Below are 16,958 nucleotides of genomic sequence, written 5' to 3'. Positions count from 1 at the left end.
TTGTCTTCCGAGTGTACTTAGATGGCAGCTCAGTTCCCCAGGGGCAGAACCCAAATCCCTTCTCCTCCAGCTACAGTGACCTGGGCCGGGATGGTATAGTTGACCAAGAGCTGCAGGGGGGCTTGTTCTTATTTTTGTTTTGTCTTTTATCTCTATAAGCACATCAGGAATGCAGTTCTTAGAGGAAATTTATTTAGAGGTAGGACTTCCCCGGTGACTCAGTGGTGAAGAATCCACCTGCCAGTGCAGGAGATACAGGTTCAATCCCTGGGTCGGGAAGATCCCCTGGAGGAGGGCGTGGCAACCCACTCCAGTACTCTTGCCTGGAGAATCCCGTGGACAGAGGAGCCTGGAGGGCTACAGTCCATGGGGTTGCAAAGCATTGAACACGACTGAGCGACTAAACCAGCAACAACAGGGCCACTTGGCTGGACTGGAGCAGGAGAGAGAAAGAAAGCCTGGCCTCCGTTCACGTGTGTTCAGGAAAGGAGGCAGGAGCGTGGTCACATACGTGGTTTCCTAACCACGTACCTCACTGACCACATCAGCCCCGAGGATGATCTCAGTGGGAGCAGGTGAAGAGGCGCTCCTGGGTAGGGTGCCTCATGCCCTGAAAGCCACCAGAGCTCCCTGAGCTGTGAGAGGCCCTGATTGCAGAAATGGGCTGCCTGTCTGGGGTCCCAGAGCCTCTTGCCTTTCTCTTTTCTCTTCAAGCCTGTGCCCAGAGGTCTGGATTAATTAATTGATTAATTGAGCTGGAGCTGCCTGAGGGCGAGTTTGCAGCTGTTCTTGCCCACCCCTTCCTTTCTGGAGTGAATAGAGACCAACCTGGACCACGATGGGGCCCACCTGTCTGGATGCACATCAAGTCAACCAAAGCACCCAGGCCACTGGACACGTCCTTTCCACCTGAGAGCCCCATCTCGCAGGTGACCATATCTCTCATGTCTCCTGTAACCACAGAGATGGGAACTGGGTTAAATCGTGCTCCCAGTTAACTGTTCCCTGCACCCACCACGCGTGAGTCACAGTGTGTGAGCCTCATATGGAAAACGGCAGGAGAGACAGTCATTAAACTTTAATGAGTGCATCTCTCTTTTCCCAAGCTATCAAAATATTTTGATGAGAAAAGTATATTTTATTAAAATCGGATGTAGAATTTTTCTCTGCCTTCCCATGTGTTGATTGTTGTAAGAGGCTTTAAGTCAGGAAAAGATTCTTCAGCATTTTGATGGTTGAAGTGAAAGTCACTCAGTCGCATCCAACTCTTTGTGACCCTATGGACTATACAGTCCAGGGAATTCTCCAGGCCAGAATACTGGAGTGGGTAGCCTTTCCCTTCTCTGGGGGACCTTGCCAACCCAGGGATTGAACCCAGGTCTCCTGCATTGCAGGCGGATTCTCTACCAGCTGAGCCACCAGGGTTAATGAAGGGCTATTTGAGGGAGAGGAGAGGGCAACACAGGGGATTCAGCTGGCCTGCAGGGTGGAGGCTGGTGCAGGACCTGGAGCACCATACTGGGGCTTCCCCCGGTCTCAGAGAGCAGAGAAGGGTCCTCACCCAGGTCAACCAGAACAACAACACCTTTTGTAGAGAAGCCCCAGAGCACAGGGGCTTGGATGGCCAGACCCCCGGGTTCCTCATCCTACCTGGGCAGCTTTGGGGTCAGTTCCTCAACACCTCAGCTGTATAATGGTCCAGTAATATCGCTGACCTGTAGGCTGCTGGGAGGGATAATAGAAATAACTCTCACAAAGAGCTGAACATGGTACCTCTGTCATGGTGAATGCACAGTGGGGTGGCCAAGTGGTGAGGAACCCACTTGCCAAGGAAGGAGACCTAGGTTTGATCCCTGGGAAGATCTGCTGGAGGTGGAAACGGTGACCCACTCCAGTATTCTTCCTGGGAAATCCCATGGAGAGAGGAGCTTGGCGGGCTCTAGTCCCTGGGGTCGCCTAGAATCTGACACAACTGTGCGACTGAACAACAATTGTAATATTGTTAATCATAATCATGTATAAAACACAGCATTGTCGGGGACTGAGTGTGTGCTGTTTCTGAGCGCTCAGCCCGGCCCAGGACCTGGTGGTTACCGGCAAGAGTCCACTCGCGCCCCGCCCCGTCCTCTCTGTGCTGGGATTCTGCGCTGGGATCCCGCACAGAGAAGTGCTCCAGGCTGCAGGGCCCAGGGCTAGAGGGAAGGTAACGCTCGCCTGGCGGCATCGAACCTGAGCCCTGGGTGTTGAACATATGTGCGGTTCCCTGTGGGACCGTCCTGAGAGAGAGGCCCGTCCCGAAGAGCCTGGAGGAGACTTTAGGGAGGGGGTGGGCAAGGAGAGGGGGTCACACATCTCAGACCTCCTACTAAGACCTCCTCTCTGCATCTGGGAAACGAACCCCTCCCAGTGCCATTGAAAACAGCTCAGGTCCCACCGCCTCTTTAGGATCATCTCCTAGGAGGGTCCTGCAGCTGCTGTAGAACATCCTCAAACACCGGCAGAACCCGTTTCCTCCTGTGAATGAGGAACGCGTTTGCCAGGGGAGAGGGGCTCCCTCTCCTAACAAGCACAGAAGCTCGGGGCTAGCTGCTCGCCCAGATAACTCCTGAATCAAGACACTTTCTTAGTTTCTCTTAACAACCCCTGTGTTCCCCCTGGGGCCCACCACTCACCTGAGGCCACCTGTAGCATCCTCCTCGCCCGCCTCCTGCCGGCGCTCTAGGAAGCCCCCGTTGTAACCAGAAAAGAGCCAGGCGGGCCTGGGGGCCATGGTGGTTGCTGAGGCTGGCACCCCAACATCCCAGTTCATAACCTTTATCCAAACTGGGGAGCCCCCTGAGGACTAACGAGTGTCCCCCAGATGCTGGACAGCCACAAGGCAAATTGTGAGACTCAATTGCGGTTTCACTTCCAGGTTCCCAAATACCTGGAAATTTCCATCAAGGCAAAAAAAGAAAAAAAAAAAAGAGCAAAACTCTGAGCTCTAATTATTCCCAACCCAAACCCTAAACCTTCTCCCCTCCCAGCCTCCCACGGTTTTTCCGCGACTCTGTCGGTACGGGTCCCGGTCACCAGGACGCAGCCCTGTCGCACCCATGGCCCTGCAGTGGGTGGCAGGGCGAGGCGGCTGGGTGGGCTTCCCCGCGTCTCTTTGGAAGGCGCCGATGGAAGCTGCTGGCTTCTCTCCGTGTGCTTCTCAGCTTCGGCCCCCAAGAACCCAAACCCACATCCCTCCTCACGGGGAAAGTGCGGATGAGAAAGTTCTGGTGCCCTGGCAGCGCGGTCTCCCTTTGAACCTCCACAAGGTTTAGAGTCAAGAAAGGCCGTGTCTCAAATGCTCTGCTGCACACATGCGGAATCCTCCCAGGAACCTCGTAAGAAACCGAGGCCCAGAGAAGCCAAGTGACTGGCCCGGGGACACACAGCGGCGGCCGCCGGTCTTCAGATGCTGAGGGCAGCCTGCCCTCCCCTCAGCTTGCCCACGGTGGTCACTGTCTCTGGCTCACCCCTGGCAGGGGTCTCCTCAGCACTGCCCTGAACCCCCCGTAGAGAAAGATCAAAGTCCGCGTGAGGGCCCACCCTGACGGGCTCCGAGCAGGTGAAGCCCAGATCAATATTCTGATTGATCAATATCCTGGGACCTGGGAGGGTCCAGACCAGCCATGGCTTCACCGGCTCAGGTAGCTGCGTCTCTTTCCATCCTCTGGCGGTCCCGGAGGGTCAGGCCGTCGGCACCCCACAGCCAGGAGCGCGCACCCCGAGGGCCCCACTGTGGGGCGCGCCTCTCCAGCTCCCTCTCGGCGTAGGTTTGAGAAGGAAAGTGAGAGCCGCGGGTAACTGGGCTGCCTCAAACGTGTTCTCTCTGCATTCCTGCTCACTGTTTTCTATTCTTAAAAACAACCACACAGGCAAAGTAGAACATCAAGGATAACGAATCTCGTCTACCGCGTCATACGATCACACTGTGCTTGAGTTACTAGTTCTTTGAAATGATAACTCTATCTTTACCCCACTTAGAGAAGACTGTTATTGTCAAGTAAGACAGCTGTGTCCGAGCCCCAGGATTACCTTGCCACGTTTGACTCTGGCATAGAGATCTGATTCTTCCCCTGTAAAGTCAGAAAGAAGGAGTTGAGTTGTATACGTGTTTTCAAATGTAGTTCAAGATCAAGTTGTAGTCACCGAGCTCCACTGGTCATTCAGCGTCGGCACAAGCTAATACTGCAAATGACTCTTCAGTGGATTTCAGGAAATAGACTCCTTTCAGCGAAAAAGGAAGTTACTATTTTTGCCTCTCTGCTGTCAGAGATGACAGGGTGTGCAGCGTTTAAAGATGAATGCCCTGGAGTCAGAAAGACCTAGATTCCTATCTGGATCCTGCGGACATCCAGGGTCTGTAATGTGGGCATTTTGTTTCTCTTCAGTGTTTTCATTTCGAGTCAGTAGAATGAGGATGATGTTACTGCCCACCGCCAAGTCCACAGAGGATCACCCAAGATAAAGGGAGTGACGCGGTGAGCAGGGCGCCTGCATCACTGGGTGGACACTGGACGTGCCGTGAGGGGCTGGCCCTGTCATTGCGAGGCAGAGTCGTGCAGAGGCAGGAGGCAGGGACTCTGGCACCAGCCTGTCCCCCACTTGCTGTGTGACCTGGAACAGGTCCCTTCACTTCTCTGGGCCTCACGTGGCTCATCTACTTCATAGGGTTGTGAGGATTAAATGAGTTAATGTAAGCAAACCCCTTACATCAGCAGTGTCCAGGAGGTGGTGGTGATGGTGGTTTACTCGCTGAATCATGTCCAACTCTTGCGATCCCATGGGCAGAGGAGCCTGGCAGGCTACAGTCCATGGGATTCTCCAGGCAAGAACACTGGGGTGGGTTGCCGTTGCCTTCTCCAGGAGATCTTCCCAACCCAAGAATCGAACCCGGGTCTCCTGCGCTGTAGGCGGATCCTTTACCAACTGAGCTACACGGGAAGCCCAATAGGATGTTCCCTAATTACCAGAATGCCCTAAATATGCACTGTTCCGTACGAGAGCCACTGGACACGTGTAGCTGCTGAGGACTTGAACTGCGGCTCATACAAGTGAGGAACTGAGTTTTTGCTTAATTTAAATTCATTTAAACATTTAAATAGCCCCGTGGGGCTGGCAGATACCATACTGGACAGTCTTGGAACTGTGGCTGACTGTTGTAAAACCATTTGCATTATTTAGTCTATGCCAATTCAGCTGGGCTAGAGAGAAACAGCCGTGGTGGTGTTGGTGAGTATGGTTCACAAACAAGCAACCGCTTATTACCAGCAGTGATGATGCTCCCTGCAGTGGGAGGAGGGAAAAGTTTATTTTCTGGTGATAAGTCATGGAAGACGTGACTGGCAGCACCTGAAGTAAGCACTATGAGGTGAGCTAATAATCACGTGAATTATATTGACAACTAAGTTCATTCTTTGTCAAACTTTTCCTTCATTTCAGTTTTGATTTTGAATATAGCTATATATATATATTGTAAAGCATATACTCCATGGAAGAGATCTTGTGATTTCCTAAAAAGTAGTTCTTTCCCAAAAGTGTGTGTGTGTGTGTGTGTGTGTGTGTTAGTAACTTTCTTTTTTACCAAAAAATCAGAATATTGATCTTTATCATTAAAAAAAGAACAACAAGGACTCAGTATGTCAATATTGGTGAATAGTGTTTAACTTGAAAAAGTACCATATTTTATGTCAACATAAAAAACTGGAAATGCTTTAAATGGAATATTGGGAAAAATCGGAGCGCAGAAATGTTTGCTGTCACTGAGGATGACGTATGTTTCATCCTGCCCCCTGGTCCAAGTAACGGCTGGTCACCTGTACATGAATATACGCTGTGCATGGCGCATCATGTAAACCAACACATACTATGAAAATCCTACGTATATTCTCCGTTTTCCTCGAAAAGAGGAGGAAATACTGCCTAAGCAGAAGACGGTGATGTTGAATGTTGGGTTTTTAAGGTTCGATTTGGTTTGAGTTTCTAAATTTCATTGTCTTCTCAGCAGTCAGGCCAAGGATGTTTAAATTCCAGGGGCAGGAGACAAATGTCAGGAAAGGGACGCTGGGATCTTTGTCAATTGCAAAAGAAACTCTCCACAATCTGAAAAGGGCCCCTCCTTTCATCACAGCCTGCTCCTTGCTCCAGTATCAGGGGAGGCTGAGAAGTACTTATTTATGTACCCCTCCAGCAGCTAATAACAGAGACCACATCTAGGAGCAAACTGATTAGGCACGATACATGAAATTATCTAAGACTTCGTATTCTAATCATACTCAGACCTGCAGCCCTGAAGGCCCAGGGCTGGGCCAATCTTTCAAATACTAAATCCCCCTATCTCTGCCATCAGTCACCTGTGACCCACTTTCCACAGCAGAAGGCTTTTCCTGTAGAGCTAGCCTACCCGTGTGTAAAGGGTCCTTAACCTGGAGACCACCAGGCCCCTGAGGGCCACAGCCGCCCTGGCCTGTGATGAGCCCCCTAAAGCCGCATGCAAGGCGTCTGTGTCCTGCATTGTCACTGTGTTTGTCTGTAGAAGGAAAGGGCAGTGGCTGCGATCAGGTTTTTCTAAGGGGTTGTCCCTGTAATTGCAGTAGCATTCCATGAAGAAAGCAGATGGCTCCAAAATATTTTTCCTCCAAAATCAAAGTGATCATAGCAAATGCTTTCTCCAGTAGTGTCTCTGAAGCAGTTCTACTTTCTTCAATTTAGACAGCTTTTGTAAATGTTATCTTTATCCTCTATTTTTAGAAACCAAAAAGTGTTCTGAGATTTTTTTTTTTCCTTAGGAAAAATATGTTGGATGAACTTGAGAATTAAACCAAAGATTCTACGTAAAGTATTCCAATAATGCACTTTTATACATCCATCCCTTATGTACCCATGGGGATTGGCTCCAGGACTCCTGCAGAGACCAGAATCCATATCCACAGGTTCAGCTTCCCCAGATGCGAGCAGCTTTGCATTCTGCTGTGCATGCCAGGTTGAGGACCGCTGAGGACACTGCTTGGCACACAGTCCATGCTTCGCGTGACTGACACCACCTGCTGTCCTCTCCACCATCATCCACGACCGCTCCACCCCTGACTCCTCTTTCCAGCTCTCCACCCATCCCACCACCCCTGACTCCTCTTTCCAGCTCTCCACCCATCTCACCTCAGGGGGTTGAGATTTGAAAGTAATAACCATGGAGAATTGGCTACAATTTTCATTTTTCTTATAGATTTTTAGTTATAGTTATCAATGTGTCCCAAAGAGTAAAGTCATAAGGTTTTACCCTTCACTCTAGAGTCTCCCAGGTTCAATCCCTGGGTTGGGAAGATCCCCTGGAGAAAGGAATGGCAACCCACTCCAGGATTCTTGCCTGAGAATTTCCATGGACAGAGGAGCCTGGCAGGCTACAGTCCTTGGGGTCACAGAAGAGTCGTACATGACTGAACGACTAACACTTTCACTATTACTACTCACTAGAACCCACTCCAGTACTCTTGCCTGGAAAATCCCAAGGATGGAGGAGCCTGGTGGGCTGCTGTCTATGGGGTCGCACAGAGTTGGGCACGACTGAAGTGACTTAGCAGCAGCAGCAGAGTCCATAAGGGAGAATCTTCTTCTTGGGGCAAAGCCCCTCCTTTTTCTCTCTGTTCTAGCAAGGCTCGTTTCCATTTGACTTTTCCTATGTTATACACTGCTTAAACAAATAATGTAGTATAATGGCTGGGTTGCTACCTGGAAAACTCAAACAACCAATACATTTCCTTTTTAAGCAGTTGATTTAATATAGCACATATTTACTGGACACCAGCTAGATGCTGGAGTTGAAAGTGGGCTAAAACGAAGTGAATAGAGTAAAACACCCCAAGCACTGCCGATCCGAATGATGTAATTGAGCCTGTAATGTCTTGAGCCATGCATCGTGGTAGCTGCTTTATAGGTATTGTCTCATCCTGATCCTTTCCTGGGAGGGAAGAACTAGTCTTACTATCTTGTTCCCCAGTAATTTGGAGTTTGCTCAGATCCGTCCATTTGGCATACCAAGCCCCTAAACCAACAAGCAAATGCTCCCTCGCCATTTTCTAGCGCCTGGTGTCAGTGTTGGGGAAGCAGACAGTCCCAAGTGTGCAGTACTATACATCGTGAACACAGCATGAGAACCAAAATAATACCGACAACAACCCTAATAATACCGCTCTACAACGATTACCCCATAGGAACGGCCACCTTGTTTCAGGAAACTGAGTCTCAGAAAGGTTGAGACCTCACAAGACTTCACAGCTAGTAAGGCTTGAAGCTGTCATGGAACTCTGGCCACTTTGCCACATACCCAGTGCTTCTTTTTTTTAAATTTTTTATTTTTATTAACGTAGCCAGTTAACACTGTTGTGATGCTTTCAGGTGAGCAGCGAAGGGGCTCTCAGCCATACACGTACACGCATCCACTCTCCCCCAAACTCCCCTCCCATCCAGGCAGCCACATAGCACTGAGCAGAGCTCCTGGTGCTGTACCGTAGGTGCCTGATGGTTATCCATTCTGAACATAGCAGTGTGTACATGTCTGGAACACACCCAGTACATCTGAGGCTTGTGATACGTGAACTCACCCCAGACAGCCTTCTAGCTTCAGCTATCCAGACTGGGGAGGAAAAGTCTCTTTTTGCCTACTGTAGCATTCAGATTCCTCTTCTTCAGTGATGAGGACTCCCTCCTTGGATGTATTTCTTTGTCGAGTACCTTCAGGAGCGTGTTCTTCCCCCTGAACTCAGGGATCCCTCCCGTCCTGGCGGGAAACCAGAACCCCTTCCAGGAGCAGAGTCCACCTGTCCTCCCTGGCCGCCGAAAGCTGTTGCTACCCTGAGTGCACTTCCACCTCCTGCTGCCGGGAACAGCCAGTGGCTGAGGTTGTTAACCCGAACTCTAATTAGGGTGGTTTTCATAATGAGGAAAAGACTGTGATTCTAATTAGCAATTTTCCGTCTTTTTCTCAACAAGTATCCCCCAGTCAAAGCAATATCCTTATCACATTGGCTCCTTTGCCAAAAAATGGCCACGCTGTAAAACAGAAGGTAAAGCAAAGATGGGTAAAGATATAAGGGTGCAGAAAGAGGCTTTGTGTGCGGCTAACATGCTTCTTTCTCCTCCAACTCACTCCTCAGGTCCGTGGTGCTCAGGTCGTGGGTTCCGACATGGCAGTGACGGTTGAGTTCACCAATCCTTTAAAAGAAACGCTGCGCAATGTCTGGATCCGCCTGGATGGTCCCGGAGTGACGAAACCCTTGAGGAGGATGTTCCGGTGAGCACTGGGGGAGGTGGGGACATGGGGTAGCATTGTGGGAAGTTCCTCTTTCTGCATCTTTCCCCAGCTCACATCCAACCCCCGTGAACATGTCTGAGAAGCCGCTACCTCCTTATTTACAAGTCTGTGGGGCTCGGGGTGTTGGTTTGACCAGCACCATCATTCAATTCTTAAGACCACTCTAATGGGGTGGGTACTATTATTAGCTCCTTTTGGCAGTGGAGAAATCTGAAGCTTTGAGAGACTGACTGGTTTGTCCCAAGTTGTACAGTGTGTAGAAGTAAGCCTGCATCCAGAAGTAGGTTGGCTGATTCCAGACCCCCAAAGTCGAGAGTTTTGCAAACTGCCTTATTCTGCTAGTATTTACAGAGTACCCACTATGAGTCAGGTGTCATGAGTTAGGACCCTGGCAGGAGTCCCTTCTTTCCAACCCTACTCCAAGATCTTACCAATCCGAGCACTCTCTAGAACTGTTGCTTTCAGTAGGAAAAAAAGGTGAGCCTAGAGAGTTCTGATGCCGGGAAAGACCCTGATGCTGGGAAAGATTGAAGGCAAAAGGAGAAGGGGCCGGCAGAGGATGAGATGATTAGATAGCATCACCAACTCAGTGGACACGAATTTGAGCAAACTCCAGGAGAGAGTGGAGGACAGAGGAGCCTGGCCTGCTGCAGTCCATGAGGTCACAAAGAGTCGGACATGACTTATCAACTGAACAACAGCAGAGAGTTCTAGACTTGGTTTCCTATTTAGGGGACCAACAACCACCCCAGGCCCATTGCTTGAAGGCCTGCTTTTGGCACACCTCACACCATCGGACTGTGCCTACAGCTCTCAGCTTCTGTGACTTCTGGTGACAAAGAGTGTCACAGACAAGACAGCCCATTCCATGGTCAGACAGTTCTAGTGGCTAGAAAACTAGTCCACCTTCCAGTCCTAGCAGTGGACCTAAGTCTGTCACCTGGACCCAAACAGAGAAGAAGGTACATTTGTCTCCCACCTGATGGCTTGGAAATGTCTGCAAACCGCTGTCTGATCTTCCCTCGTCTTTCCTTTTCCTCCCCAGCTTCATGCTCCTCACCCCTAAGGCGGTTTCAACTCCCTCCCTCGCCCACACCCTCCAGTTTGTCGGTGCTCCTCTTAAAGTGTGACGCCCAGAATGGATCCCAATCTTGGAGGGTTATTGCTTTCATTTCTACCGCAAATAAGGCTCCGTCAGCATCAATCAGTCCGGCATATTTCCTATGGGGTGACCTTCGAAGGCAGAGAGAGAGGTGGAGGTATGTGGCAACTGCCTTAGGACCCAGATGTGTGAGGAATTTCCCCAGCACCCTTTGTGGAGGACACTGAGTCTGTAAGACAAGAGCAAGGCCCTCCTTCACCCTCTCTGAGACGTCTTTAAGACGATGTGCCCCCTGAGGACTGCATTTCTGTCGAATCACAGCACTCACAGCTTCTGCATCTGAGCATTTAAGACGGGCCTGATGCCGGCAGATGCAAGAAACAACAGAGAAAATAGTTTGAGTGCTTTAATTAAAAAAAAAAAAAACAAGCACAAAATATAACAACCTTTCTATGCTAATAGGGAAGCTGCAAAAAAAAAAAAAAGAAAAAGGAATTAAATTAGAAATCAACAGCTAGCGGAAGAGGTCAGAGGAGCGTGCCCCACTTTCGTCAGAAACGACAGTCTCGCTCACCCGTTCTCACACCTTCCCACTCGACTCAGATGCAAGAATCGCTCAGGCAAAGTGAAACACGTTTCTTCTTCAAAGCAGCCCCTGCTGGAGCCAATTTTTCCTCCTCCAACAGTAACCCCACAAGCTTCATCTGAGGGTACCAGAACCTCCTGCCACCTTGACACCGTGGCTGTGCAAGAATCCTACCTTGGTCTCAAGCCAATGCAAGAAAAGAGGCAACCTGTGCATTAGAGGAAAAAGACCCAGCACTGGGGAGACACGCGACTCGGAGGGTTGAGTGTCCAGGGCGTTAGGTGTGTCTGTGTGCTCAGCTGTGTCTGACTCTTTGCGACCCCGTGGACTGTGGCCCACCAGGCCCCTCTTCCATGGGACTTTCCAGGCAAGAATACTGGTAGCCATGCCCTCCTCCAGGGGATCTTACCACCCCAGCGCTCTAATCCATATCTCCTGGGTCTCCTGCGTTGGCAGGCAGATTCGTTCTTCTGGGAAGTCCAGGTGCATTGCCTATGGCTAATACCTGACACTAGGGAAGGGTAAAGGGGCTGAGCTGGGAAAAGGACGGAGGAGGACACTCCCTACATGGTGGACGCAAGGCAATGTCCTACCACACTCCGCCTTAGGCTCCATCAGTAATCACTTCAACACAGAGATCCACAGAACATCAGTAACAGAGCCCGGTCCGCAGTCTCTCATGGGAGTACAGTTCCAGAGGGTGGATCTCTGCAAAGCAAGGGAAGCTCTGTTTCTCAGAGACTGTCAGAAATTGGAAATAAGTTAACACAGGAAATGTTTTATGATCCAGGCTGGGCTTGGGACTTTAGGGAGACCACTGCTTTCCCTGTTTCCTCCTGATTCCTCCTCCTCACACCTTCACAAGCAAGACAGGAGCCAGCCAGCACCCACATCCATCTTGTCAGACGACTGATACACAGCTGGGTACCCTGTCCTGTGAAAACCCGATCAAAGAGTGACAGGTCCATGTAACAACTTGGACTCTTCAAGTGCAATTCTTTGGGACCAACCAGAACCCTTCACAGGGCTATATTCTTTTCTCAGATACACACCTTGAATAGTCAAGGGAGTGCCCACTCCACTTGGCCATCCACACCCCTGCCAGGGCCCTAGGCGGCAGGGAGTCTGGAGCTCCAAGCAGAGGCTCTGGTAGGTGGGTGCTGGCGAGCAGGGAACTGGACGGGGAGTAGGTGGTGCCGTGTCCATGGCCCACTCGGTTTAGCCGACTCTACTCCAAGACGATTCCCCTTACCGCTCTCTCTGTGCCCCCTCCTGCCGTCCTTGGATGCTCAGAGGTGCTGCCCCCAGAGACCCACAGCTGTCAAGTTTCTGTTCTTGATAATTCCAGAACATCAAATAATTCATCTTCCAGATGCATTTTTTTTTCTCTTTAAGAAGTGATCAGGTTCCATAAGTTATCTTAAAAGAAAAGTTCCCTGACTTTGCACTTTGAGATTTTGAATCTCTCAAGTAGGACAGAGGGCTGGACACGTGGAGGATGAGCACAGACAGTTGCTGTTTATTGTAATCATAATCCCCTAAGCTGCCTGCATTCGGGATGATAAATGGCCAGCACATCCTGACAGCTCAGCACATTACTGAGAATCATTTATCACCACACCTATCCCTGGGAATACAGGGCTCTTCCAGTATTACTCCACTCACCCAGATGGGGAGATGATTCTTTTCTTTCTGCATGCATGCCTTTATCTGTAGGAAAATGCACACTTCGACATGGAGGTGTCTCTTCGTGCGTATCTTGGATGATACTCATGAGCGGGCATGGGTACGTGGATGAATACCATTATGGGGGCGAGCTGATGAATTAGAGCAAATAGTGAAGCCACTCCAGCCTTCTAGCCTGGGAAATCCCACGGACAGAGGAGCCTGGCGGGCTACAGTCCGTGGGGTCGCAAAGCGTCGCACACAACTGCGCGACTAACGTTCAACAATTCATTCAATGAAGTAAAGCTCGGGGGTACAGTTTCTGTTTGAGGGAGTTACCTCCCTTCTATGGCCGTCGGCCAGATCCTTAAACCAGACAGCTATTTCACAAAATGTTCCTGATGGATCACTTAGGGGAAACAGAGGAAAAGGGAATGAATGAATCAGGGTTTGCTCTTGAGAAACAAATATCTAAAAACCTATAATCGTATTGAAACGACTATTTAAATTAAGGGTAGAGAACTGTTTCTCTGCATCCAGGCAGGAAGAACCTTCCTCAGTTATGTCACAGAGAGTACAGGCAGAGCAAACGATAGCCAAAGCTGATGGTAAATAATAAGTCAGTAATAACACAGCAGCAGCAGCATATATCTAACATGAGGCATTTGGACATATCTTGCCATCGTTCCAAGTGCAACATGAGTCCCAACTCGCTCACCCCCTCCACATCCTCTTCAATATTTCACAGTGCCCACCGTTTACAGGTGAGGAAGCCCATGGTGAGGTCAGTGTGTTTCAAAGCTTCAATCATAAAATCAATATACTGAGTTGGAAAAATTCTCCCATATGTAGGCTATGTGTGTGCACTGATCACATAATTTGGCTTTTCTGTAACTTAGTGAGATCATGTATATAGCCACATTTCTAAAGAACAAGTGCCAAATTAATGGAGACACCAAGATTCTCAAAACCAATGCCTAGAGGAGCCCCAGAGAGAGACGCCCCCAAGCCTCAGAGGTATTTCCCAGGTCACCAGCCACAGATGACAAACACACCGCAGCAAGGGGCGTGGGCACATGACCCACGCTGGGTGAGGCAGGGTCGTGAATAACGGGGCGGGCGGGCAGTGCTCCAGACCCGGGGCCTAAGAACAGGTCTGTCCCAAGGGGATTGGCCAGAACGCGTGAAGAGCATCACGACCTCAGTATAACTTAGAAGCTGCAGATTCAGATAGAAGTCCAATCCCAGGAGGGACCTTTAGCCCCCACATGAGCTGAGAGAGATCAGTCATGCCCATGAGGCTACTGCAGAGGCCTGGGGGTTCTTGGCATGGACCACGTCCACCAGGAGGCAGGATGATGCATCCAAGTGGAAGGAACCATGACCCGTGGGGCGGTGGCTGACCGAGCCTCAGACAGGAGCCTTGACCGGGTGGTGACTGGGAAACCGGCCTACCAGGCCCTTCTGTCTTCCAGTCACCATCAACTGAGAGAAAGACCACCGGTGACCCAGACCATCACAGCGGGAAACGCGATCTGCCTCTGGGGCATAAAACCTTTCCTGCCTCTTCTATCCTTTCAGGGAAATCCGGCCCAACGCCACTGTGCAGTGGGAAGAGCTGTGTCGGCCCTGGGTCTCCGGCCCCCGGAAGCTGATCGCCAGCCTGACCAGCGACTCCCTGAGGCATGTGTACGGCGAGCTGGACCTGCAGATTCAGAGGCGACCTTCAATGTAGACGCACGGGGGACCGAGCTGGACCCAAGCACCTGGCCTCTTGTAGTCTTGGCTGAGGAAGTTCTGATGCAAAAATAGTCAGCTCTTGCTTTAACTTAGCTGTGAAGCCCTGGACAGGACTGGATCGGGTCCCAGAGTGGTGACGGCGTGTATTTCAAAGGCGCGCTTTTCAGTGTGGCTGTTCAATGTGCGAGTTAGTTTTTAATCACCCCACCTTCCAAAGGATTCTGAGCATTAGCTTTAATTAAGGCCTAATTAGGCTCTCGGAGCTCATAAGAGTAAAAGTCATCATTTATCATCTCAAATGGCTGCAGCTCCAGCATCAGAGGACTTCCCTTGCCTGGGGATTTGCTCAGTATGTGGCCTCATGTAAAACAGGGCTTCTCATCCCCCTACTCCGCCTTTTGGGGATCACATACTCCCCAAACGGGAGGGAAGGACATGATTCGGGCCCTAGAATTCTATTCCCCTTTCTTGGAATCAGGTTTTAGCCTCCATATCAGAATATTTTCCCCAGGAATTGAGTGCAGCTTCATTTTTCTTCTTGGCAAAGCCAGGGAAAGGTCTTCCATCTTGCACCTGCGGCAAAGCGACCGCCTGCCAAATTTCACAGATTTACGTTGTGAGAAGAGGTGGCTCCATATTAACAAATTGCATTTGCGGGGAACTTAATCCCCGAAGACGAGATAAGAAAGCAGGTGCAATACTCAGATGTATGAAATAATGCAGTTTTATAGTGCTTTTTATAGGAGGCGTCACACCATGGCCCGAACGGGAGGAACCAATGGCCCTAGCTTTAACCCTTTGGGGGCTGTAGTATTAGAAATTAACCAGACTGACTTAGGACAGTGGGGATAAGGAATTAACTTCCTTTATTAGTGATTATACTTCATCTGTCTCCCTGGAAGCATCTCCTTAGCACAATGACCCAGGTCTCGGTACAGTTTTAGAGACAGAATAAACCCAACAAGTTGGAGAAGCTGGCAGATTTAGTGACCAGATGTGTGGAAGGGCAGCCACTATTTCTCTCATTCTTCACATCACCCACGTTGAGACCTCAGCTCAGCATGCAAGCACTAGAAGCTAATACAGACTCCACCCCGCAAACAGCCAGTGCTACTGTACAGCCGATGACGGAGGACACGGAGATCACTGGAATTCGGCTCTAAGGTTCCAACAGGCAAGGCGACCAAATATTTATCTGCAAGGCTGATATTTTTTGTCCAGATTACCAAATTGATATGCCTAGAGTGTGATTTAGGTCAGTAAATTGTGATTCTTAGCAGAAGAAAGAAAAAATGAATAGTGAGAAGGAACCAGGGGAAACGCCAGAATGGAATTATATATGGTCTCTGCAGCCACATTTCTAGGCCTTTGTGATGGTTCCTGAGCCTTCAGCACTGGAATCCATGAGGGTTAGCCAGTCCCCTTCACAGACACCTCATACCTAACTCTACCAAGTAATCTCCCAGTATTTGCCAAGGCTTCCAATACTCAGTTCTAAAATGAAATGTATTTTGCTGGACTGTTAAACTGGCTTACTGTAGTATATCCTTATTAACTGGAATGTAATCAAAGCTTAAAATAAAGCTAATCTGATTGTGTTTGCATCTGTACGGAAGTGAAGGCTTTTGCTTTTCAATACAATATACTACTAACTACAGCTGCTTGAGAAACCACCCTTCCTTGGCAGCAGGTGGTTCACCCTGGAGAGTGAAACAAGCATCTCTCCTTGAGGGAAAATAACTCAAATGGGTAATGACGTTACAGTTAGCTTTCCTCACGGCTCTCTCTACATTTTATCAACCTCACTCAACTAAGGAGGAAGTTTGGTTCAAAAATCAGCTTCCAAAAACTTCAAAATCTCTGCAGCCACTTGTTTCATGAGTAATCTCATGAATCATTATAATGACTCAGTGGTCAAGCCAGCATGGACACCTATCATGACGAACACCTTTTGTGGTCTTAGAACAGAGATGGAAACTATATGAAAAATATGCCCAGGAGGTCCTAGATTCATGGCTGACATTACTGAACAACCGCATCCTAGGGCCTCACGATCCTTCTCCACGCAGAGCTCCAACCAGCTGTTGCAACTGCTACGGAGCTGGCATTCAGAATAGAGCCTGTTCTACCTGCATCAGAGCCAGCCCTGTGACGCCACCTAGGACCCAGCCTACGACTTTACCTATGCTAGAGGCAGCCCGCCCCCTTGACAGCTGAGACTCCGCACTGGGCAATAATGCCACGGCTCTAAAGAGTCACAGGTTAGCCCTGGCAACAGACAGTGTGGGCCTCCGTGCTGGCTCAGTGGTGAAGAAGCCACCTGCCAGTGCAGTAGATGCAAGAGACTTAGGTCCAATCCCTGGATCAGGAAGACCCCCTGGAAAAGGAAATGGCAGCCCACTCCAGCATTCTGGCTTGGAGAGCCCCATGGACAGAGGAGCCTGGCGGGCGACATCCATGGGATTGCAGAGAATCGGACACAACTGAACAACAACGAACAGCAACATATCTCAGGCCACAGCAGA

At 49.8% G+C, this 16,958-nt stretch overlaps 1 protein-coding gene across 1 annotated transcript in view; it reads left to right on the top strand.

Annotated features, from left to right (window-relative positions):
• F13A1 (coagulation factor XIII A chain) overlaps positions 1 to 16,041 on the top strand; it is a 140,713-nt gene extending 124,672 nt beyond the window's left edge. Inside the window, exons 14-15 of the mRNA XM_040249392.1 lie at positions 9,183 to 9,319; positions 14,275 to 16,041. Coding sequence (XP_040105326.1) covers positions 9,183 to 9,319; positions 14,275 to 14,428 — 291 coding nt within the window. The 3' untranslated portion in view covers positions 14,429 to 16,041. The remainder of the gene's footprint in view (positions 1 to 9,182; positions 9,320 to 14,274) is intronic.
• The last annotated feature ends 917 nt before the right edge of the window (positions 16,042 to 16,958 follow it).

The sequence above is a fragment of the Oryx dammah genome, unplaced genomic scaffold, assembly GCF_014754425.2.
Source record: "Oryx dammah isolate SB20612 unplaced genomic scaffold, SCBI_Odam_1.1 HiC_scaffold_11, whole genome shotgun sequence".
In the NCBI taxonomy this organism is placed as follows: domain Eukaryota; kingdom Metazoa; phylum Chordata; class Mammalia; order Artiodactyla; family Bovidae; genus Oryx; species Oryx dammah.
This window is presented reverse-complemented; position numbering and strand designations above follow the sequence as displayed.